At 39.6% G+C, this 26,226-nt stretch overlaps 1 protein-coding gene across 4 annotated transcripts in view; it reads right to left on the minus strand.

Moving 5' to 3' along the window:
* The window catches only part of TMEM245 (transmembrane protein 245), a 98,776-nt gene that overhangs the window by 67,592 nt on the left and 4,958 nt on the right, over nucleotides 1-26,226 (minus strand). For 3 of the 4 annotated variants that reach the window (XM_003995737.6, XM_023242545.2, XM_023242546.2), the window contains exons 2-5: nucleotides 19,837-19,954; nucleotides 17,775-17,876; nucleotides 4,568-4,684; nucleotides 1,838-2,056 (exon numbers count right to left, since the gene is read on the minus strand). In XM_003995737.6, coding sequence (XP_003995786.1) covers nucleotides 1,838-2,056; nucleotides 4,568-4,684; nucleotides 17,775-17,876; nucleotides 19,837-19,954 — 556 coding nt within the window. The remainder of the gene's footprint in view (nucleotides 1-1,837; nucleotides 2,057-4,567; nucleotides 4,685-17,774; nucleotides 17,877-19,836; nucleotides 19,955-26,226) is intronic. The other variant, XM_023242547.2, reaches the window with a different exon arrangement.

A 26,226-nucleotide genomic window follows, 5' to 3' on the forward strand; every position in this document is an offset into this window, starting at 1 on the left:
GGCAGGGGCCTTGAAGTCTGGACTCTGGATAATTGATCTCAACTACTACAATTTCCCTAACTCCAGAGATTTCTGTGTCCTTAGCCCTGGCCTTGCAATCTAATGATTCACAGTTTACTCTTTTGAACCATGAGCTCAGTGTTACATACCAGTTCAACAACTTCATCATTAACATTTTTAAATCTCTAAAGAAGTCCTAGGAAAGCTCCTAGGGCTCTAGAATAAGCCCAGAGTAATTATAGGCTGTGGAAAATGTTCTGGGGGCCACCTGCTTACAGCCTGCTCTCTCAAGGACATGTCAAATTCCTATAATGGCCTGAAGGTTAAGAAATGACTAGGACAAATGGAACTCCTACTAACAAATTTTAAAGAAAAGGGGTTCCAACAGCACCTGATACCATTTGGCAGCATAAAATAAATCATCTGGCAAAACCAAAAAAGTATGGAGCAATCCAGAAGAGCAATTTAAACGATTTCACTAAGCTTTTCTATGAATTCCTTAATAGAAACCATGGCTATAGTACATACCCTGTGGCTTGCTTAATGACAACTGTGTCTTACTCCAACTGCCAAACAGAAGTTCTGTTTGAGGATGCAAGAAGCAGAAACAAACTTCAACCTCTTATATTCTATGTTCCCTAAAGAAAGGCACTAAATAGTGTTCTGGTCATAACAAATCTTTAATAAAAGGGGGGGGGGCAGTGCCTGGGTGGCTCAGTTAAGCATGTGACTCTTGGTTTCGGCTCAGGTCATGATCTCACACTTCATGGGTTCAAGCCCCGCATCAGGCTCCCCATTGATAGCACGCAGTCTGCTTGGGATTCTCTCTCTCCCTTTCTCTCTGCCCCTCCCCTGCTTGCAACTCTCTCTCAAAATAAATAAACTTAAAAAAAATAAAAATAAAATAAAAAATAAAATTTTAAAAACTGTCCAAGTTAATGAGAATAATAAGTTTTAAAAGTAATGATCTAGAAGGCAAATGGTCCAATGAGTTTGGATTTTTAAACTGCGGTGGAGGGGCGCCTGGGTGGCGCAGTCGGTTGGGCGTCCGACTTCAGCCAGGTCACGATCTCGAGGTCCGTGAGTTCGAGCCCCGCGTCAGGCTCTGGGCTGATGGCTCAGAGCCTGGAGCCTGTTTCCGATTCTGTGTCTCCCTCTCTCTCTGCCCCTCCCCCGTTCATGCTCTGTCTCTCTCTGTCCCAAAAATAAATAAACGTTGAAAAAAAAAATTTTTTAAACTGCGGTGGAAAACAGGCTTCCAAAAATCAAATTTTGTTTAAATCAATAGTGAAAAACTTTGATAAAGGATAAAGAACTAATCAAATGTAGGAGGTATCTGGATGTCAGGTTCCTAAGCATCAATTTAGGACTTAATAAACTTGGCCAAGCTTCTGACTGTGGTAAGAGGTAAGCCCAAACAATCAAGAAGGTACAAAATAAACAAACTCTTCAGTAATGCACCTGAGTCACTTACTTTTCCAGTCTTAGAAGACGCCTTTAAATATACAATTGTTTTAGTTTTAAAAGAGGGTAGCATTATCTCAAACACTAAAATCCAAAAGTTAGGGGCGCCTGGATGGCTCAGTCGGTTGAGCGTCCGACTTCACCTCAGGTCATGATCTCACGGTTGGTGAGTTCCAGCCCCACATTGGGCTCGCTGCTGTCAGCACAGAGCCTGCTTGGGAGCCTCCGTCCCCTTCTCTCTGCCCCTCCCCCACTCACTCACTCTCTCAAAAATAAACGTTTACAAAAATAAAAATAAGATAAATAAATGAAATAAAATCCCAAAGTTAAAGAAAACACGTCTTCGGAGACAAGACCCTAAGTGAGCAACTACCTGCCACAGGCACCGGCAGCAACTGTACAATCCACAGGTTCAACCAGAGCTGGACACCAACGATGGCCCACACAAGCGACACGAAGTAGATGTCACTGGTTTTCTTCTTCCTGAGAAATGTTCCCATTTCAGCCCTCTGTCTACCCAGAGTAGGGGAGGGGGAAGAAGGTGAAGGAGATGAGGACAGTGGTGCGGGCGGTTCTCCTGTGTCCATGGTTTCTGAGGAGGAGGAAGAAAGTTACCACCATATTAGTCCACATTAGTTGACAGTCCCACGGAGCAACTTGCTACTCTGTTTCAAGCCTGCAAATGGACTCTGATAGTATGATCGCATTGGGTTAAAGAAGAAAAAGAATCTGGACGTGCCTGCATGTGCACTGAAAAGTGTGTGCAGTTACACTACTGACCGTATTTAAATCTAGGGAAATTAAGTTTGTTAGGGGGTGGGGCTGGGGATGGGGAATTTTTTACTCTTTATACACTTCACGCTGTTCAAGGTTTAATGTCATCTATTTCATGTATTCATCTATGAATCATTTAAATGCAAAACTAAGGAAAAACATGACAAAATAGCTAAGAATTATAATTAGCTCATGGAAACTACTTCAACTGTATAAAGCAACAAATATTAACATACCAAAGTCCTACACTTAAAAACTTCTCTTTTAACATAATTTTATTACATCTTTAATATTTCTGATGCAACATGGCTTTTCAGTGTCATTTGACTAAAATGGAGCCAACTGCTCTTACAAGAAGAACCCAGGGCTTTGAAACATGTCTTTCTTTCAGAATGAGAAATAAAACAGTGACAGATTGCTGGGGGTGAGGATTCAAGTAATGGTGATCACACTGAATTATTTCACATAAGGCACTGTTTTCTAACAAAGCAACTACTAAGTTACATTTTACTATAGGGTTATATTTTTCTATTTCCTAGTTTCACCAAAATATACCACATGCCTCAGAAATCCTAGAACTCTTAAAGCAATATTACTCAGTATATGCCATGATGATGGAAACCATAAAGACCCTACAACTTGCATTTTGCCTGCCATAAAAAAAAGTTAATGACAAAAGGAGACTGTTTGGAGCACCTAGATGGCTCAGTTGGTTAAGCGTTGGACTCCTGATTTGGTCATGATCACGAGATCATGAGTTTGAGCCCCACATTGGGCTCTACGCTGATGGCACAGAGCCTACTTAGGATCCTCTCTCCCCCTCTCTCTCGGTGTCCCTCCCCCGCATGCTCATGTGCACTCTCTTAAAATAATAAACATTAAAAAAGTAGATATTTCATAAAGTCTAGAAAACAGAGGAAAGAAACAAGAACACTCATAACCCCAACCCCCTATTTGTCCCAGTCTTTACATAGTTGTATGTAGTTATACCACATTCCACTTACCCTTTCACACTTTCTTCCTTCAGTTGAATGTCACTTCTAGGAGAGCTAAGACCTTGTCTGTCTTGTTCTCCCTCTGCTGAACAGCACATAGGATAGTACCTGATGCTCACTAAATAGTGGACACTCACTAAATAATACTCAAAGACAGCCTTCCCTGTGATTTCATAAAGTTCATAAGAAACTACATAGTAGCACTCTGATGGTTATATCATAATCTCCTTAGTGTTTATAATGTTCAATGTTTATCTGTGAGTAAACTGTTACTACTGATATACTAGCATCCTGGTAAGTCAGTCCATCTTATCAGAGGTAACATTCTATCCTGAGGTTTGGGGCTAAAGCCCAAGCTAGTTATAATACACTTCTGTTTGACTTTGCTCTTTGAGAATCTTTCTGATTTGGAAACTTCATGCTGGTAAGTGTGGTAGATACTCAGAAGAACAATAAGTCCCTAACCAAAACATTATCCCCTCTTCATTTTGAAAACATAACTCAATGTGCAACAAAAATATGTTTTCCTGCTACCCTAAATGCTTTTTTCTTAGCTGATCTCTCCTTTTAAGACTTTTCTAAAGTCCGTTCTTCAGGAAGAGCTCACCAAAAATATTCCTTAACTCCAAAGCCCCTGGCACTAATAAACTTCTTGGCACAGAGACGGCCTTTTACATTTCTGAACTCTGTGGGAGTACAGAATGACTTTAAAGCTGATATAAATCTACCAGCTGATCTTGCAGGAGCATGGTATCCAGAATAAGCAGACAGGTTGGTTTCAGGGGAAACAGTCAATGTATTAACAGCACAAGACACGCAAAGCAAACTTTGAGAAGAAATGCCAGAGAAATGGGAGAACTGTAAGACAGAAAATAAAAACCAAAAGAAAAAGTTGGATCAACAACAAAAGCAATGTAAAGAGTTAGAACAAAACCAGAACAATGGAGAACGGATGGCTACAGAAGAAATGGAAAATAAGGACAGGATTAAGTGCAGAAAATAATGGAAAACGTAGAAGAGACACAGAGAAAAAGGAAATAATATGAAGGGAAAGTGAGAAGGAATAACAAAAGAAAAATTAAAAGAAAAGCATTTTTCTTAAAAAAAGGGAAAAGTTGAAGATTCAAGAAAAGAAACAAAAAAGGTAAATAATTAAAAGCATGAAAAAAGTGATATGTGAGAACAAAGATGAGGAGGAAAAAGTATAAAAACAGAAATCAGAGGAAAATGAAGGACTAGTAAATAGCATTCTGTGATGCTCATGTCCTTAAGTTTATACTTTATGTGTATATGTCAATTTCCAGAATTATACTTGAAAACATCCCTTCAGTCACCTGCAGGCTGGTCGGAGGGCTGGTCATCGGCACTTGATTCATACCCTGTGATGGAGATGGCCAAGGTTGCCAGAGTAGAAGCTGCCATGGAGATAACCTGCCCTGGTAACTCCGCTCCTGTAAAACAAGCACGTGTTTGCAAAACTTTCTAAAACCAAGTGGGAAATAACTGCTACAAACTGAAACATAGTACTAAATTTTCAAAAGCAATACAACAAAATGGTTACTATTGACCCACTGGACCAGGGGTTCTTCACCAAGGGGGAATGCTTTAGAATCAACAGGAAAGTCTGCTAAACATTTGGTTCCTGGACTCTGCTTATCAGTCACTGGTGCATGCAGCTGAGAGTGGATATATAAACGTGGAGTCCCGCTCTCTTACTTTTTAACTTCACAATCTGAATGCACATTGAAAAACACTGCCACACCAAGTCTGTGAGCTTCCCGAATGCAGACTGTGACTGTCTTATTCTCTTTTGTATCACTAGCTCCTAATATGGTATGAAACAGCCAACACTCAGTGCTCTTGATAATTGCATTCCATGAATGCATAGGCAAACGCCTGGGTACTATGCAAAATCATATAGCTCTATAAAGTACATAATTCAATACAGGCAAAATCCACCACTGAAAATCTAAAATAATCTTATTACTCTGTTTCATTTTATATGTTCCCATGTTAAATTCCTAATACATAGTACACCAAGCTTAATCATTTGCACTAAAGTCAAAACATTTACTGGCCAATGAGGTCTGTCAACTGTCAGTCTTTAATCTACTATGGCAAACAACAGATGAGCTCATACAATACCAGGTTCTAGCATGTTCTCCTCCTCCTAGAGACTAGAAAGCTTAAAGATTGTATTTCTTAGACTCCCTTGCAGCTAAGGTCCCACGTGAAATGCAGTTTCCACCAATGAGGCACACCTATCAAGACCCAGAAGACCAAAGTGAGACTCACTGGAATTTGGACGCTCTCAAGTCAAACAGTCATGAAGGCATATGGTTTTTCTGTCAAAACTTAGCAGAAGTTCTAAAAGCAATGCTACCTGATCTTAACTTTGCGGCAGGTAGCAGCAGCCATGGGACTTCTACTCAAATAGTCCTTTGGTGTCACTGAGCACTTCTCCTGTTTGCAATGCTTCTGCCTGTGACACATCTAAGTTTGTTTAACTGTCTGGTCTTCCCCGAAATTCTATATGTAAAAATTCTATGTGCTAATCAACACCTCTTTCCATTTAGACTAGCTAGGGCAGATTCTGTTGCCTACAACTAAGAATACTAACACTCACCAAATCATACACCCACACTCACGGAGATGGGACCTTACTTTGGGTAGGTCAATACACAGTGTGACAGCACAGAATTCTGCCAAGCCAGTGAAAACAGCCATGGCCATTCAGAAAACTCCAAATGAGCTCCACCTACTTAGCAAATCCCAGGCTGGCCATCTCCCAGAGACAAGTAGGCCAGGCCCTAAGATGGCTCTTTGGTGGACTGAACCATGAGGATCAAGAGCATTCATCTTACTCAACCATACCCTATCCTTCCTCTAATAAATGCCTCTGTGATCTGACAAGAGGTTTATCTTCAGACGATCCAAGAGCAAGTCAAACTCCTGATCTAGGAAGAGAACAAGATATCTGGATTGGGACTTATTCCCCTGGCCTAAGGATCTAAATTGTTTCTTAGATACCAAGAAGGGAACAAAGAGGAAAAGACAGCATCTTTCATGTCTTACACATTCTCACTATTCACTGAATTGGATGCTGAGGATAAAGACACAGACCCTGCTCCTGTGGAGCCTGGTGGAAGAGACACATAGGGAATGAAGATCCACATGGAAAAAAAAAAATTCTTACCACAGTTGGGGATAATTTGTTAATTCACCTTAAAAAAAAAAAAGCACACAAATGTGAATGTACACAAACTATAATGACTGCTGTAAAGGAAACACACTAGCTATTTTATGAACTCCTAGTGGAAGAAATCTTAGTCTGGAGAATCAGGAACATCTTCTCTTTAAGAAATAAAAATAATGATATACAAAGGATGAGAAGGAATTGATCAAAGGAATGTAAATAATATTTGGGGCAGAAGAAGTGAGCAGGAAGGCCACTGAGTGAAGACACTGGCATGTTAAAGACAGTGTAAGAAGGTCAGTGTGTCTGGAACACAGACAGCTAGTGGGAAAGTGGTATTGAGTAAACGAGGCTGGACGTGTTGAGCCAGATGATCCAAGTCATAGAAGACCATAGTAAGTACTTTAGTCTTTATTCTAAAAGGTGTAGGAAAGTGCTGAGGAGTTTTAAACAGGAAATGATCATGTTTTTACTGAAATTTAATTGAGATACTTACAGCTTTACATGCAGTTATAAGAAATAATAGAGAGAGACCCTCTGTACCCTTTATCCAGTTTCCCCCAATGGTAACATCTTGCAAAACTGTAGTACAATATCACAGTAAAGATATCGGCATGGATACAAGAACAGTGTCATCAATGCAAGGATCTCTCATGTTGCCCTTTCATAACCACACCCACCTTCCCAGTACATAAATAAATGATCAGCTTTGAAATATGAAAAGAATCATTTTTGCTCTTTGGTCAAGAGCAGATTGGGAGGGACCAAGAGCGGGTACAGGGAGAGAACTTACTGCAACACTGCAGGCAAGACATGATGACAGCATGCTCTGCAGCAGTTTAAAGGGGAGATGTTGGAAAAGTGGCTGCATTTAAGACATGGAGTGGTCAAAGTGGACCAGACTTGATGATGAACCCATAAAGGTAATGAAGGAGATGACGTGTCAAAGATAATAACCCCAAGTTTCCAGATTATGGTTAGATAGATAACCATAGGGAAATACCATGTCAACAACCAGGGAGGTGAAATGGAGGAAAATTTTGGACATTTTAGGTATATTTTTTAGAATTCTAGATAGAAGTTTCAAAAATAAACTGATTACACCAGAGACAAGTCAGGATTTAGCTTCTTGTGCAGCTAGGAGAGATTTCTCAGGCTCCACTCAAGAGCAAAGAAGGGAATACATGATTAATAGCCTGGGACAGCAGAGTACAGAAAGAAAAGAAAAATGCTTCCAGTAAAATTTTAAAAAGCGAGGTTTTCTTTCTTATATAAGATTAAAGACTACTCTGGAAAACAGTATGGAGGTTCCTCAAACAATTAAAAAACAGAACAACCCTATGACCCAGCAATTGCACTATGAGGTATTTATCCAAGGGATACAGGTATGCTGTTTCAAAGAGGCACATGCACCCCAGTGTTTATAGCAGCACTATCAACAATAGCCAAAGTATGGAAAGAGCCCAAATGTCCATCGACGGATGAATGGATAAAGATGTGGTACATATATACAATGGAGTATTACTCGGCAATCAAAAAGAATGAAATCTTGCCATTTGCAACTACGTGGATGGAACTAGAGAGTATTATGCTAAGTGAAATTAGTCAAAGAAAGACAAATATCATACGACTTCACTCATATGAGGACTTTAAGACACAGATGAACATAAGGGAAGGGAAGCAAAAGTAATATAAAAACAAGGAGGGCGACAAAACATAAGAGACTAAACATAGAGAACAGAGGGTTACTGGAGGGATTGTGGGAGGGGGGGCTGGGCTAAATGGGTAAGGGGTTTACTGTTGAAAAAAAAAAATTAAAGACTAGTCAAGGGTCCTAAATTACTAAACCTACCTCTTCACAAATTATTTAATGAAGTAGTGAGTCATCTTTGAGAGAGCCTGAAAAATAAGTCCTTTGTTTTAAGTAGCTCCAAAGTAACAATTTTAGACATCCTCCAAAGTAACAATTTTATAGATCCTCAAATATGGATTCTCAGTTTGGCTGTAGTTTGACTTACATTTCTAAACCCCCGCTAAGTCCTCATTCACTAAACAGGTGACTAGGCTACATGCTAAGAGACTGAGACCCAAGCCCCAACCTCAGTCTAATATTTAGTCTGCCAGTTATGATTCAGTATAAAAGCTAATGTAAAGACAAGTGTAGCATATTTGGGGAGCACAGAAGATGGCAACCTAATCCATGCTTGGGAGGTCAGGGAAGGATCTCCAAAGATGCTACTTAACAGGAATGGTAAAAGATGCCACCCTTTAAATCCATTTAAATATGTTAGCCACTGGGTGGTTCAGATGGTTAAGTGTCTGACTCTTAATTTCAGCTCAGGTCATAATCTTACAGTTCATGGGTTCAAGCCCCACATCAGGCTCTGCACTGACAGTGAGGAGCCTGCTTGAGATTCTCTCTCTCTCCCTCTCTCTCTGCCCCACTCATGCTCTCTCGTGTGCGCGCTCTCTCTCTCTCTCTCTCTCTCTCAAATATAAACAAACATTTAAAAAAAGTATGTTAGCCATATTAAAACAAAACAGAACCAGTCTATGTTGGAGGGGAAAAAGAGGCTTATGTCTTAGAGGGCAGCAGGAGAAAAATTTTTCAGAAAGACAAAAAAGCAAGTGTAAAAGCACAAAGGCAAGAAAAAAACACCATGTGCTGTTCAAAGAACTCTTAAGAAGTCTGATAAGGCCAGGACATAAGGTACAATGAGAAGAGCGGAGAGATACCAGGATGCAGAGGGAGAACGGAGGGTCTCATGTTTACTCTGCACAGAGGCAGCACGATCAGTACAACTCAGTGTTTGGGAGCACAGGTGAGGAGACAAGACTGCTCACATTCAAATCCCAGATCTACTCCTTACTAGCTAGATGACCATTGGCGAGTTACTTAAAATCCAGGCGCCTCAGTCTCCTCATGTATGAAATCGGGCTTCTCTAAATTCTGATTTCATATGAGAATTAAGTGAAACAGTACATATGAAATATTCAGAACAATATCTGGTATGCAAGACTCAGTAAATGTTAGCTATCACCACCACCTATTTCAAATCCTTTGGCTTTGGCACAATAAACTATAAGCATAAGCCACCAACACTTGTGCAGTATTCGTCTGTGCCTCTCATCCCCTTTCTACTTCATATTATAGCCATTTCCCTAAATGTCTTATGCTCCTAGCACACATCTTCAGATATTTATGCAAAGTATCTTTCCTACAGTAGGCACTGAAAGACTTGAGGAAAAGTTAAGGCTAATAAATTAAACCCTCACACCTTAAAGACCCTGTCTCCAACTTGCTGATATCACTAAAACAATGCAGTAAATATTCAGTGAACCATAGCTAAACCAAGGAAAACTATGCAGCATTATCCTAGTTAATACACAAACTAATTTGGCAAATTTTTAGAGGGCCTGAAACTTGACAAAGGAATGAAGGGAGTAGCAAGCAGGAAAAATCCAAAAAGCGTATTTGAAAATTATTGATGTAAGATTTGGCAACTGCTCTTACTTATCAAACAGGCACTTCAATGACTTCTGTCTTAGTGATATCCTCCTGAGCTTCAAAAACCCCAAGGGTTCTGGCAGAAATGATAAACCAAATGCAAGAATGCCAGGACTGAGAATCTAGGCAGAGTCATGGTATTGGAAAAAACCCCAGCTAAAAATAGGCATACAGACAAGGGAACATAATCTTGGGACCGAAGAACTGTAACCTAAAAAAGGAAAGAACATCCAAGGTTTCAAGTGTCCATCTACCCAGGGACAGGGCCAGCATCAAGGGGAGGCCCAAATAACAGGGATCTACACAAGTCCAAACAAGCAGGCCACCAACAGCCTAGCACTAGGGGACAGAAACTCACGGTCTGGCACAGTAGAAACAGATCACATGTTCTGACAGATTAACAGATCTGTTAATACGGCTAACTCAACAATAGGCAGAATAACGTTTTCAATAAACAGAGCATAATTTGTTTTGAAAACGCTCTAAATAAGGAGATACTCAATCTACTTAGTTCTCTTTCACAGTGACAGTGGCAGTTGCCAGAAATACATCCAGTGATGCCTACTGGAAAGAGGCTGTGCATACCAAGTAAAATCTCCCTAGCACGTAAAGCTCCCTTTGAAGAAGGCTTCTGTTTCCGTTGCTAATGTGGAAAATACACCTCCCTCTCAGTGGCTTCTAGCATCACTTCATTATGCTACTGGTCAGTAGCAAGGGCTTGGATATGGACCAAAGTTTCCCTAGGCCTGTTTGACTGTGTCAGATAGGGCAGTAGCAGATGAGCAGTAAGAAGTTTACTTTGTTCCTTTTCTTTTTCCAATTTAGCCTCAACCGAACCAAACTTGTTCACTCACGTTGCATGTTATTGCAAAATGATGAAGGCAACCACCAAGACTTCCCTGCCAAGGCATTTCTGATTTTTTTTATAAACAATCACCAGTGTTGGGAGGAACAGATCCAGCTGTACTTGCTCATGCTTCTCAGACTGTGGGTCCAGCGTATTAAAGATACACCTGATGCTTGTTTGCCTAGCTTTGGAAAAAGCACTTCTTAGTGTAAATTTACTCAGAGTAAATGGCTGAGTCTATGTTTCTTCATCTGTAAAATAAGTAGAAGTACGAATCCCACTGATTACTAAGAAAATTAAGTAAGAGGGATGCCTGGGTGGCTCAGTCGGTTAAGCGTCCAACTCTTGATTTCTGCTCAGGTCACGATCTCGCGGTTCGTGGGTTCAAGCCCCATATCAGGCTCCATGCTGACAGCGCAGAGCCTGCTTGGGATTTTCTCTCTTCCTCTCTCTCTACCCCTCCCCTGTTTGCGCACACACGTGTGCTCTCTCTCAAAATAAGTAAAAAGAAAACTTAGAAAAAGAAAATTAAATAAGAGCATGTTTAAAGAGCTCGGCAGGGCCTCGCCCATGTTGCTATTATTAACAATAAAGCAAGGCCAAGGCACTCACACTGAAGCTGGATTCCAGGTTTCTACCAAGTGAGACATCTAGGATCCAGGAAGCAGAGTAGCTAGTCCCTGCACTTGTGGGAGGCAAACAAGGCCCATGCGTAAGACAGAGGAGCTCAGTCAGTTGAGCATCGGACTTTGGCTCAGGTCATGATCTCAGTTTGTGAGTTCGAGTGCCACATCAGTCTCACTGCTGTCAGCGCAGAGCCCACTTAAGATCCTCTGTCCCCCTCTCTCTCTCCCCTCCCCACTCAGACTGGCTCTCAAAAATAAAACGTTACAAAAAAAAAAAAAGACTAAGAACCATAAAACTACAACTGAGTACAAGAGGGATCAGCAGTCACTACACCTTTTCTGGATGACTGATGCTGTTCAAAGAGCCTGGTGAAGGGAAAGAGCACCGGAGTCCTTGACCCTAAGCTTTCATTCTTAGCTCCACCGGTCACCTGTGTGACTGTGGTTAAGTGATTACTTAACCTCTAGAATTAAAGGTCTTCATCAGTAAAATGGACATATCTACTTTACAAGGGTCTTTTTTTGGAGGGGTGGCAGGGAGAGGAGGAGTGTTTGTGGATTAAAAAAGTACATTTTAAAACACAGTTGACACTTAATATTTTTTCCATACATTATCTTGATGTTCCAGAAAATACCAAGTAAGAGCTCCCAAGGTCTATGAGAAAATCACTGAGGAAGGCCCCTGCGCTCAGAAAGTACAGCTGAAACTCCACAATGATCCACAAGAAGACTCTACCAGATCTAGGAACTAAACAAACTTCATGCTTTGAAATCTGAGCAAATCCAAAGTATTAATTGTGTGAATCCAGTGAATCATAGGTCATAAAAGCTTCTACAACAGTGAGATTCAAAGCTCAAAAGACACAGAGAAAGATGCCTACATAGGTGCCTAGGAACAAGTACAAGTCGTACAACAGGACGATGGAAGTGATCAGTGAGGAATAAATGCACGTACCGCCCTGGTGGAGCACTAAAGCATTCCTGTACCTAACTATAGTACAGTGACATCTACAGGAGGGAACTGGCTGTAATAAAAGGGAAAGGTTGTCTTAATTTGGATTAGATGTTTTGAGTTCTGATGCCTAAAAGAAACAAGGTTCTAGGGGCAAGAGGAAAAACAAATACTCAAATTAAGAGAAAAAAAATGTTTAAAAGATTTATTTTATGATGAAGATTACCTAGACTAGCAGTCTATAAAAAGGATTCTAGATCAAGAATAATCTGGGGCGCCTGGGTGGCTCAGTCGGTTAAGCGGCCGACTTCAGCTCAGGTCATGATCTCGCAGTCCGTGAGGGCTGTGAGTTCGAGCCCCGCGTCGGGCTCTGTGCTGACAGCTCAGAGCCTGGAGCCTGTTTCGCATTCTGTGTCTCCCTCTCTCTGACCCTCCCCTGTTCATGCTCTGTCTCTCTCTGTCTCAAAAATAAATAAATGTTAAAAAAAAATTTTTTTTAAAAAAGAAAAAAAAAAGAATAATCTATTCTGGGGGTGTCTGGGTGGCTCAGTGGTTAAGTATCCGACTTTAGGTTTCGGCTCAGGTCATGATCTCACAGTTTCCAGAGTTCGAGCCCCATGTCGGGCTCTGTACTGATAGCATGGAGCCTGCTTGGGATTCTCTTTCTCTCTGCCCCTCCCCTGCTTGCATGCAACTCTCTCAAAATAAATAAACTTTACAAAATTAAAAAAGAAATGAATATTCTGAAATTGGCTAGAATAAAAGTAAACAAAACAAGAAAACCCAACATTTATAAATCTGCTTTCAACATATGTTCTGTGTCCCTGTGATTTCCTTCCTTGTTAACAGTCTAGAATACAAATACCAGAAATCTGCTGGGCATGCCAGCACATCCCCATGCTGGGTTTATGGTTGATAATAATAATCAAACATGGCCTTCTTTTTCACAAAGCTCAAAACTTGGTCTTAGAACCCTGTCTGCATGGCTCCCTGAGCTGCCTTCACCAGCTGATGAGAATTTACACCTAAGAGAAAACCTATTTGAAACCACTGCTTTAACCTAGATTATTCATAACTTACAACGAAGTACTTACTTGGCCCTGTACAAAAGCAGTCAAAAGGAGAAAACTGTCCTTAAGAAGTGAAAAACAGAACTACCATAAGATCCAGCAATTCCACTTGAGTGTATTTATCCAAAGAAAACAGAAACACTAACTGGAAAAGATCTATATGACCCCATGTTCATTACAGCATTATTTAAAATCCTCAAGATATGGAAACAACCTAAGTGTCCATCAGTGGATGAATGGATAAAGAAAATGTGGTATAAGTACAGAATGGAATATTACTCAGCCAAAGAAAGAAAGAAAGAAAGAAAGAAAAGAAAAGAAAAGAAAAGAAAAGAAAAGAAAAGAAAAGAAAAGAAAAGAAAAGAAAAGAAAAGAAATCTTAGATGGACTTCAAGGGCATTATGCTAAGCTAAATAAGTCAGACAAAGAAAGACAAATACCATATGATCTCACTTATATGTGGAAATGTTACACACACACACACACACACACACACACACACACACACACGTTTGGTGGCCAGAGTTGGGAGGAGGAAATAGGAAAAATGGGTGAAGGGAGTCAAAAGGTATATGCTTTGTTATAAGTCACAGAGATGTAATACACAGCATGGTGTCTAGAGCTAATAATGCTGTATTGCATATTTGAGAGTTGCTAAGAATAGATCTTAAAAGTTCTCATCACAAGAAAAAAAAACTTTTTTGTAACTACACAAGGTGATGGATGTTAACTAGATTATTATAATCACTTCACAATGTACTATTCAAACATTGAATCATTACGTTGTACACCTGAAATTGATACAATGTTATATGTCAAATACACCTCAAGTAAAAAGGTAAATAAGGATAGAAAGACAAGAAAAGAGAAGAACTGATTTCCAGAAAAACAAAAAAAGGAAACTATCCTGGGGTAAGTGGTGAGGGGTGAGGGTTAAGCCAAGCTCTATAAACCATTGCTATTAGCAGAAAGGGGAGGGAGGAAGGGAGATAAAGTTACCCAGAGGAACAAGTGGTGAACACCAAGCTTCATACAGTAGTTGTCAAAACAGAAGTTTACTTCTACTGGTCTGATATATAACCACAGAGACTAATAGATTGTGACCAGGAAGATTGGGCGAATAAAGAAAACTGGAAAAAAAACAAAAAAAATCTCTCCTATTTTCCACTCTCAGAGAGAGATGGTTTCCAGACAAAAAAACAAAAAACAAAAAACAAAAAAACAAAGAGCAATTTAATCAAACACACACACACACACACACACACACACACACACACACACACACACACGGGGCCTGGGTGGCTCAGTTGGTTGAGCAGTCGACTATTGATTTTGGCCTACATCATGATCCCAGGGCTGTGGAATCAAGCCCCACGTCAGGCTCTGCACACAGAGCATGGGGTCTGCTTGGGATCCTCTCTCTCTCTCCCTCCCTCTCTTTCTCTCTCTTTCTCTCTCTCTCTCTCTCTCTCTCTCTCTCTCTCTCTCTCTCTCCCCTCCCTCCCTCCCTCTCCCCTGCTTGCACTATCTAAAAATTAAAATTAAAAAAATCTTAAAAAAAGGAAACACACACACAAACTGTAAGGTAGCTATACAAATACACAAGGATGCCACAAATAGCCTTGTGATTAGCATAAAATGAAGATGCTAAAAATGTTTTAGAAGTGTATTTGACATAGAAAGGTGCTCATGACATAAGATTTAAAGTGTAGATTACAAAATAGAATGTTCACTATAATCCAATTTTCTTGTGTTTTAAATTCTGAAGGCATAAAAGTCTTAAGGCATTAGTAAACATTTAGATGCATAATGGGATTTTGAGTAATTTTTATTTTCTTCTTTTTGTTTCTCTGTAGTATTCTCTAATTTAACTATACAAAATGATATCTAAGAAATTAATTTTTTTCTTTTAACAATCTGCTGCTATTAATTAGTAATTTGCTTTTTCTTGATGTATAACCATCAGAAAGAAGTAACATCGGTTGCTGTAGAAGCCATGTGCTGCTCAGATTTACCTCTCCAGCCATAGCTGTTTCCACGTGGATGGATAAGGAGAAGTCCAGTCTGATCGATGATGTGCAGACCATTAATATCCGGCCACCCTATGCTCCATCTTACAGCTCATTAGAAACCTCTATCTTTAGAGGCACCTGGGTGGCTCAGTCGGTTGGGCGTCTGACTTCGGCTCACGTCATGATCTCACAGTCTGTGAGTTTGAGCCCCACATCAGGCTCTGAGCTACAGAGCCTGGAGCCTGCTTCAGATTCTGTCTCCCTCTCTCTCTGTCCCTCCCCCGCTCACATTCTCTCTCTCAAAAATAAAATAAAAACATGGGAATGCAAGCTGGTGCAGCCACTCTGGAAAACAGTATGGAGGGTCCTCAAAAAACTAAAACTAGAACTACCCTATGACCTAGCAATTGCACTACTAGGCATTTATCCAAGGGATACAGGTATGCTGTTTCTAAGGGACACCTGCACCCCCATGTTTATAGCAGCACTACCAACAATAGCCAAAGTATGGAAAGAGCCCAAATATCCATCGATGGATGAATGGATAAAGAAGATGTATATATATACAATGGAGTATTACTCGGCAGTCAAAAAGAATGAAATCTTGCCATTTGCAGCTACGTGGATGGAACTGGAGAGTATTATGCTAAGTGAAATTAGTCAGTCAGAGAAAGACAAAAATCATATGACTTCCCTCACATGAGGACTCTAAGAGACAAAACAGATGAACATAAGGGAAGGGAAACAAAAATAATATAAAAACAGGGAGGGGGACAAAACAGAAGAGACTCATAAATATGGAGAACAAATAGAGGGTTACTGGAGGGGGTGTGGGAGAGGGGATGGGCTAAATGGGTAAGGGGCACTAAGGAATCTACTCCTGAAATCATTGTTGCACTATATGCTAACTAATTTGGATGTAAATTTAAAAAAATTAAAAATAAAATTTTAAAAAATTATAAAATAAATAAAATAAAGTAAAAACATTAAAAAAAAAAAAAGAAAGAAACCTGTATCTTTAACAAACTGTTTTTGGATATAAATCACTTGCAACCATAGTATCTCAAAAATAATCTTTAAAAGAAAATGGTGTATTCAACATTGTACTGGAAGTTCCAGCCAGAGCAACGAAGCAAAAAAGGAAAAAAAAACAAAACAAAACAGCACCTAAATTAGAAAGAAATAAAAGTATCTTTAGTCACAGATGATTCTCTTACATATGCACGATCCTAAAGTAACCACAAAAATTAAAGCTTATGAATAAATTCAACAAAGTTACAAGACACAAGATCAACAGGACACAAGATCAAACACTCATGATCTTGGATTTGGCAATGGTTTCTTTTAGACAGAACACCCACCAAAGCACAAGCAATAGAAAAACTGGAAAACTCACAAATATGTGGAAATTAAATGGTAGAATTCTCATTAACCACTGTGTCAAAGAAGAAATCAAAAAGGAAATCAAAGAGTATCTTGACCCAAAGAAAACAGAAACACAACAAATGATATTTATGGGACGGAAAAACAGTTCTAAGAGGACAGTTTAGAGTGATAAATGCCGACATTAAGAAAAAAGATCTCAGGGCATCTGGGTGGCACCGTCGGTTAAGCGTCCGACTCTTTATCTCCACTCAGGTCATGATCTCGGCATTCATGAGTTCAAGCCCCACGCTGGGCTCTGTGCTGATGGTGCAGAGTCTGCCTGGGATTCTGTCTCTTCTTCTCTCCGACCCTCCCCCACTTGTGATCTCTCTTTCAAAATACATAAACTTAAGACCTTTTTAAACAAAAAAGATTTCAAATAAATGACCTAACTTTATAGTTAGCTGTGAGTACAGGGTTTCCTCTTGGGGTGATGAAAAGATCTTGAAACTAGACGGAAGTAACGGTTACATAACATTGTGAATGTACTAAATGCCACCTTAAAAAAGTTAATGGTTAATTTTATGTTATATGAATTATACCTTTAAAAATGCAAAAAAAAAAAAATTTTTAAAGGCAGGGGAAGGGAAGTGGGGCACTGTCTTAAAACCTAAAATATTTTAGGGGCTCCTGGGTGGCTCAGTCGGTTAAGTGTCTGACCCGATCTCAGCTCAGGTCTTGATCTTAGAATTCAAGCCACATGTTGGGCTCCATGCTACATGTGAAGCCTACTTTAAAAACAAAAAACAAAAACCTAAAATATTATAAACAAGTTTATTTTCTATTCAGAAAATACAGATTTTTAAACAGATGTTAAGCAGTTTCATCTTTGCATGTTTTTAAAATAAAGCTACTTTCTCAAACACTTCTTAAGAGTAATATTAATAGAATGTTCCATTTCTTACCAGAAGACTCTTTTCCATTTTGTTTTTCATAGAGGGTGCCCACAGACATCAGGAAAACAATAACCAGGAATACTGGAATTCTCCATGAGCCCGCCAGGGATGCTGAAAATTATCAAGAGTTAACATTTTTAGTTGAAAACCTAGCACACATCTTTAAAAGAATTAGTAAACTGACATAACAATTTGCCATAGAGGACGTTAACAAAATTGTTTCACAGGGAAATTTTTTTTTTTTAAAGGCCCTAAGAGAGATGAAGCCTCAATTCAGGGTTTGTCTCAGTTAAAACCAGCTCTGCTGAGGCCCCTCGTCTAAAATTGGGTATGTGCCAGGGGAGCTTGGGTGGCTCAGTTGGTTGACCATCCAACTTCGGCTCAGGTCACGATCTCATGGTTCGGGAGTCTGAGCCCCGCATTGGGCTCTGTGCTGAGAGCTCACAGCCTGGACCCTGCTTCGGATTCTGTCTCCCTCTCTCTCTGCCTCTCCCCTGTTTGTGCTCTCTCTCAAAAATAAACACTAAAAATATTTTTAAAAAAAAAACATAAAATTGGGTATGTGCCAGCCTCCCCTTAACGGGCTCGTATGAACTGAGGAATCAAGTCCATTCTAATGCACACCTAGGATTTAAGACCATCCTGAACTCAAACCTTCCATTTAACCTCAAAATTACCTGCATCAGTTATAGAACCTAAAGTCATGGAGCCTGATTTCATTTTCTGAAAATACCACTGGGTGTGAACTCCATCTCTCAAGAGAGGGTGAAATGGCCCAGAACAGCATGGCAAAAAGCTTCAATGTATCCTCAGTTTAAAAGGCAAAAACGCTAACAAGCGCCAAGCACCAGGTACCTACCCACAGGCATTTGCGTTTCCCTGAGTAAATCTAGAGCCTCCTGAACTGCTGCCTCCTCCTCTGCCTTCCCCAAATTCAAAATGAGTCACAGCGGACATTAGGGGATCTTGCTAATATACTCCTCTAGGATTCCAAATCAGCAAAGCTAGAAAGCAATGCTTTGTTCCACATCAGTCTCTAAGCAAAGAAAGACTTTCAATCAGCTCTGGTGTTTTATTTTTAACTGTAAGTAGCTCTAAAAACTACTTTAAGTAAGCTAACTACTGCTCTAGGTTACTGAATTTTTTTTTTTAATTTTTTTTTTCCAACGTTTTTATTTATTTTTGGGACAGAGAGAGACAGAGCATGAACGGGGGAGGGGCAGAGAGAGAGGGAGACACAGAATCGGAAACAGGCTCCAGGCTCTGAGCCATCAGCCCAGAGCCCGATGCGGGGCTCAAACTCACGGACCGCGAGATCGTGACCTGGCTGAAGTCGGGCGCTTAACCGACTGCGCCACCCAGGCGCCCCATGAATTTTGTTTTTAAATTAGAACCTAATGTTCCCTAAGTCTTAACTTGGAGATAAGAGTCCCTGAAAAAAATCACTCTATAACATCCTAGCAGCCATTCAGCTAACAGTAAAGAGTCCCAAATACCAGGAAACTCATTCTTTTGAGCAGCTGACACTAATCGTCTTTACGTTGAACAGATTTGTCTCCCTGAAGCTACTCCTTGCTCTGACGTCTCTCCCCCATAGGTAGAGAGATCTGTTTAAACCATTCTTTCACAGGACAGTCCTTCAAATAGGCTTCCATATTTTATTTTCTCCTTCCCTCCTCTTCCTCCCCACTCGTGTAGCCCAGTCCCCTTCTCTTACCCGGCGTAAATACGTCTGGTTCCTGTAACTGTCTCTCACATACTTAACTGCTTATCTATATCCTCCTGAAGTATGACACTCATAAATGGCCATGACACTGTAAGTGTGCTTTACTTTTTAAGATATATTTATTTTTAAAGGAACTTTTGAAAATGAACATTCAATATAATCAAAAGATAGACATGTTACAACATCTTTATCAAAGACTAAAGAAAGATTAAAGCAGAACATTTTCTAAAGATTATTTTAAAGAATGTTAAATGCAACATACAACACTACAAAAAAATTCACTTCAATTCAAACAATCAGGCTCTGCTGATCTTAAGCTAGACTTTCTTAGAGAAAAGGACCCACCTAAATGAAAAAGCAATATAATCCAGACAGGAATTGAAACTGCTCTCAAGTAGCGTTCAGTGCTTGCATTCCACTTGAATGAGACAGCCAACACATAGCCAACTACCAGTGTCCAGATCTTAAATAAATGAAATACAGACACAGTTGTTAATATATACACATGAAAATAAACATACATTCGTACAAAATCTGCAAACATCTATACAGCATGAGAGCTGTGGATATAACACAGATAAGATGAAGGTGGTGGTGCTAAATGACATGTGTATAGATCTTCTTCTGTTTAAACGAATCAAGTTTTGAAATAAACAAGCATTTGAAATCCAGCATATATGGTTATATTATTTCAATAGTCTTGGGGCACGTGGCTGGCTCAGTTGGTGCAGCATGTGACTCTTGGTCCCAGGTTGCAAGTCCCAGCCCCATATTGGGTGTAGAGATTACTTAAAAATAAAATCTTAAGGGCACTGGGTGGCTCTGTCAGTTAAGCATCCAACTTCAGCTCAGGTCATGATCTCATGGTGAGTTCAAGCTCCACATCTGGCTCTCTGCTGTCAGAACGGAGCCTGCTTCGGATCCTCTGCCCCACCCCCACCCCCCACCCCCCCTTGCCCCTCCCCTGCAAGCGCTCTCGCTTTCTCAAAAATAAACATTGAAAAAAATAAAAAATAAAAATAAAATCTTAAAAGGCAAAAAATCTTAACCAAAAAAAACCCACAAAGTTTTAAGATACTTTAAAGTTCAAAACTATTTGACGCATAAAGATACTTAAGATAAAATATTCAATTTTTAAGCCATGGACTTAAATCAAGAGCTTAAGTCATGGAATTCTTCGAGTTTGCTCTATAGATGAATATTTAGAAAAGTACAGCAACAAAAAAGAAAGCTTTCCCAAAACAATCGGGTTAAAAGATTCCATCACAGCCTATGAAATACGTTGTTAACTGTGAGAAGAGTTTTTTTTAAAGCTAGCAAGAAGGCAGCCAGCTGAAGTGTGACCCCTGAAGTAATCTAGGTAAGAGATGGTTAAACCAAGTCCAGAGTTATGTGGACAGCTGAAGAAGTGTAGCTGAAAAAAAAATATTACCAGAGGAAGAGACAGAGAGAGTTGAGAACAGAGGAACCACCAGGGTCCCCCTCTCAGTTTTCCCTACACCAAAACTAAATGACTCTAGCACCTGGAAACACCTGCACAGCCCACATAGAAACTCTAATAATATTTACAAAAGATGGAAAACAATGTGAGCATCTTAAACCTATTAAAATAACTTGAACCCTGGGGCAGGGGGGAAAGCAAATTAAAGCAAAAAAAAAAAAAAAAAAAGAACTTTAAGTTCCAATTCAGAGAATGAAGAAAAAGGAACTGATGTGATTACTACAAAAGACAGGGGAAAAAAAAAAAAAAACCATCTCCTACTTTATTTGGGTTGTATCAATCAATAAAAACAGTCTTCTGGGGGAGCCTGGGTGGCTCAGTTGGTTAAGCGTCCCACTTGATTTCAGCTCAGGTCATGATCTCATTGTTCCTGGGAGCGAGCCCCATGTCAGGCTCTGTGCTGACCAGTGTGGAACCTGCTTGGGATTCTCTCTCTCTCTCTGCCCCTCCCCTCTACTGTATAAATAAATATAACAAAAAAATAATAGTCTTCTGGTCTTAAAAATGTTTTTAGCTTCTGACCTTAGACTTCAGCTTTGGAACCTTACTAAATAATAATAAATTCTGAAAAAGTCTCTATAATATAAAGAAGCTCACCTAAAAGTTCAACTGGGAAGTAACTACAGAGGATTCACTCAATAAAATGTTATTCAACCATTACAGTGTTGGCTTTTTTTAAACAACTATAGAGTTAAAAACACTCTTAAGATACACTTAAAGAAAAAGCAAAATATAAAAAACACATGTGACATGATTATAGCTACTGCACGGTGGGAGGAAAAGTAAATGTACTAAGAAGTTAGTAATTGTATTTGGGTGATAAGATTCTGGCTTTGCTTTTCCTTTTTCTTTATCTTCCAAAGTGCCTTTAATGAGCACAAATTCTTTTATAATGGAAAGGATATTTCTTCAAGCAACTCTATTAGATGAAATATTCAAGAGATCTTAAGCCCCAGCTATATGAGCACATGGGAAGTGGAACTACAGCCGCATCAAAACAGTTCAAGCTTGCAGAACCACACAAATTTAACCTGGGAATTCAGAGAATTTGAAGCAGGGCTGTAGAGCTCAGAATGAAATCAGCGTATAATAATAGCACACTTGCATACCAAATCTGTTTAAAAATGATCCTCAGCAAATGGTCAGTCTTCGGTGCGCACAGGGGGTAATGAGCCCCACGCCATGAAACATTGAGTCAGTAATTCAGGTAAGAGACTAGAAAGCATATTAATTGAATTCACAGATTACACAAAATTGGCAACAGTCAATAAAAACGGAGATGACTATAATGATTCAAAAAGATATCCTGAAGCTAGAACAATGGCTAATTCAAAAAAGATTAAATTTAATAGAAAGATACAAAAATCTGTTCTTAGGTTCAAACTCACCTGCAAAGTACTGAATAGGAAGAGGATGGCTAGGCTACTTTTCAGTTCAGTGTGAGTCAGGAGTATAAATAGTGTGAGTGCCTATTAATAATGCTCATATCAGGAAAAATGATTGTTTCAATGACTTCCGCACTATCAAAACCACAGCCATAACGTTCAGACTGGGAAAGGAAATAGAAATCACCACATAGGAGATACAAACTATAGTTGGGGGGGGGGGGTGGTAAAAAACTGCTCCATTTAGGAAAAAAAAAAGAAGAAAATATGAGGATTTGATAGCTATCTTCAAACAGCTGGGAAAAAGTCATCTGGGAGAGGCATTCACCTTAACCCCTGTGGTCCTGAGAGCAGAAACAATAGGTGGGAATCAGGAAACACCACACTGCAGCTCAACATGAGGATAAATTTTTCTAACAAACTATAGCTGTCTAAAAATGGAATATTTTGTGTGAGCAAAAGCTGACCGTAAGTCAGGGACAACAAAGCACAAGAACCTGCTTTCAGAGATTAAGCCTATGATGGTTTTTAAACGGACTTCTAGTAAGTTTCTGTTTCTTACCTGTACTCATAAGGAATCAGTATCACTTACGCGGAGAGAAAAGAGACTCCATACTTCAGAGGGAGACTCATGGTCTAAAGAGAAGCACATGTTTTCACCTAGTAAACCTGAAACCCACTGATAGCCTTATTTCAGTTTAAAACACCCACTTATCGGGGCGCCTGGGTGGCTCAGTCGGTTGAGCGTCCGACTTCAGCCAGGTCACGATCTCGCGGTCCGTGAGTTCGAGCCCCGCGCCGGGCTCTGGGCTGATGGCTCAGAGCCTGGAGCCTGTTTCCGATTCTGTGTCTCCCTCTCTCTCTGCCCCTCCCCCGTTCATGCTCTGTCTCTCTCTGTCCCAAAAATAAATAAACGTTGAAAAAAAAATTTAAAAAATAAATAAATAAAACACCCACTTATTAAATACACTCCCCAATTCTACTTCTAGGAACTTGGTTTACAGAAGTTCCTAGTTTGGTTTACAGAAGTTCCATATACTGTGCATACAGATCTGAAAATGTTCACTGCGGCTGCAAAAAATATTTTAAAAAATAACTTAAATGTCATTTTGTAAAGGACTCTTTAAATAATGGTACCTCCAGAAACTGGAACAATTTTTCAGACTTTCAGAGGTATGATGAATATCTACATTCAATGACAGTATAAATGCACACGTGTGTAAATCTGTATTGGTGAAAATACACTCAGCCCAAATATTTAAAAATAGTATCTCTGGATAGTTGGATTTCAGGGGGCAATTTGCTTCTTTCTGCTTTCCTTCAAGTGTTGAATTTTCTAAAAGTATTTTCATCTTTATAAACAGCATATGTTTTTTGAGGTTTTTTTTAAAGATTTTTTTTAAGTTTATTTATTTATTTTGAGAGAGAGAGAGTATAAGCAGGGGAGAGCCAGAGAGGAGGAGAGAGAGAGAATCCCAAACAGGCTCTACACTGACAGCACAGGGCCCAATGCAGAGCTCAATCCCACAAACCATTCGTTGAGATCATGACCTGAGCTGAAATCAAGAGTCAGATGCTTAACTGACTGAGACACCCAGGCACTCTGCAAACGTTTTGAACTTAAAAAACCTCTTTTGGGGCGCCTGGGTGGCTCCAAGGGTTAAGCGTCCGACTTTGGCTCAGGTCATGATCTCGCGGTTTGTGGGTTCGAGCCCCACATCAGGCTCTGTGCTGTCCATCCAGAGCCTGGAGCCTGCTTTGGATTCTGTTTCCCTCTCTCTCTGCCCCTCCCCCACTCACACTCTGTCTCTCAAAAAATGAATAAACATTAAAAAAAAATTTAAAAAAACAACCTCTTTTGACCTATGGATATTTTTCCCCCAATATTCTGAAGCGTCTCCTCAGAAAAGATTCACAGGATATTATTAGCTCAAAAAGTATGACCACTTATAAACACTTTATAGATTTCTTATTAAACCGTTATGATTACATAAATTACCAATGTTTGAAAAATGTTTATCAGATTATCCTAACACATATTCAGAGCTACAATAAGAATATTTTCTTTTTTTTTTAATTTTTTTTTTCAACGTTTATTTATTTTTGGGACAGAGAGAGACAGAGCTTGAACGGGGGAGGGGCAGAGAGAGAGGGAGACACAGAATCGGAAACAGGCTCCAGGCTCCGAGCCATCAGCCCAGAGCCTGACGCGGGGCTCGAACTCACGGACCGCGAGATCGTGACCTGGCTGAAGTAGGACGCTTAACCGACTGCGCCACCCAGGCGCCCCAATAAGAATATTTTCTAAAAGACATCTGGAAAAAAAATTTTTTTTATACTATAGTACTATTAAAAAGAAAGAGCTGTATCTAGAAGTGCTAACAAGGAAAGATGTGTATAATACAAAGATAAATGAAAGAGCAAGGTGCAAAATTGTATATATATGTTACCCCATTTTTGTTTTGAAAAACAAATGCCCCATACTTTATATGTTCATATAAGCACACAAAGAAATGTTGGTTATTCATCAGTTAACAATAGTAACATGTTACCCTGTGGGAATGGTGGCAAAGAAACTATTCACTTTACCATACAGACTTCTATGTTGCTTAAGTTGTTTTGTATATAACATGTTTTACTTGAACCAATTTTTGAAATTGCTAAATATTCTTTAAAATAAATTCACCAAAAATAAGGATTTTGTACTTTCAAATTACAAATATAATTTCTAGTATGGATTTCTAAAAGTCTGTCTTTAAGAGTTTTATATTTGTCTCTACGTTTAGCATCTGAACAATCCTGTTCAAGTATGAATTTGCTTCCAGCTATGGAGGAAATCAAGGAACCACAGTTTATATATAAGAGGGCATACTTTCTCAAATGTGTGTTCTTTAAAACAATGTATCCTTTTCAAAATACACATTTAATACTCACTTTAAAGCACCAATGTGTGCTCAATACCACATAAAATGTCCCATAAAAACTGGCAACATTTATTTAGCACTACAAACTAATAATCACATTTTCCTTTCATCTGGCTTATTAACCACATAGGCTTTTCTGATAAAATACTAAGTGCATAAAACATAAGTAGACTTTGCCTTTTAGACGGTTTTATTTATTGCCATGTGGGCACTAACCGGAAAAACTGGGCTTGCTTCTGTTGCACGTTTTTGCAAAAACAGTTTCCCAAGTCTTTCACAGCGAGAACAACCTCCCAGCAGCAGCCCCTGATGCATAATCCCAACTGCACAAATGTACAAATCTCAATCAGTGATTGCTTCGGCTATTTCATTCTCCTTTAAAACAGCTGTATCCCAATTTGAAAACTATTCTCTTCTGTGGTGTGGCAACTTAGAGTCAAGTATCTTTTATAATCAGCGTCTTTGAGAAAGAACCTAAGCACTGGCAACTTTCCTCCTTACTGATGCCAGGCAAGCAAAAGCACACCTAGACAAGGGTTCAGAAGTGGAAGGGAGTGGGCCCAGCTGGCTGACTAAGAGCCTCTTGGGCAGTAGTACCGCCAAACACTTGGGAACCGTGCAAGGAAGCTAAGAAATCATGGAAGCCAACCCTAGGCTTCACACAGCTGGAGTGGAGTAGCCCATAGAAGAGCCCTGGCCGGTCAAAGGTCACAGAACAAGCTATTGACAGAGCTCAGTTGAGAATTTACAGTCTCGGGGCACCTGGCTGGCTCAGTCAAAAGGGCATGGGACTCTTGATCTCAGGGTCATGAGTCTGAGCCCCACACTGGGGAGATTAGTTACAAAAAATAAATAAATAAATAAATAAATAAGTAGAATTTACGGTCTTCTCACCTTCTGCCACTATTCTTTCTACCTCATACTT

Source organism: Felis catus, chromosome D4 (assembly GCF_018350175.1).
Source record: "Felis catus isolate Fca126 chromosome D4, F.catus_Fca126_mat1.0, whole genome shotgun sequence".
Classification (NCBI taxonomy): domain Eukaryota; kingdom Metazoa; phylum Chordata; class Mammalia; order Carnivora; family Felidae; genus Felis; species Felis catus.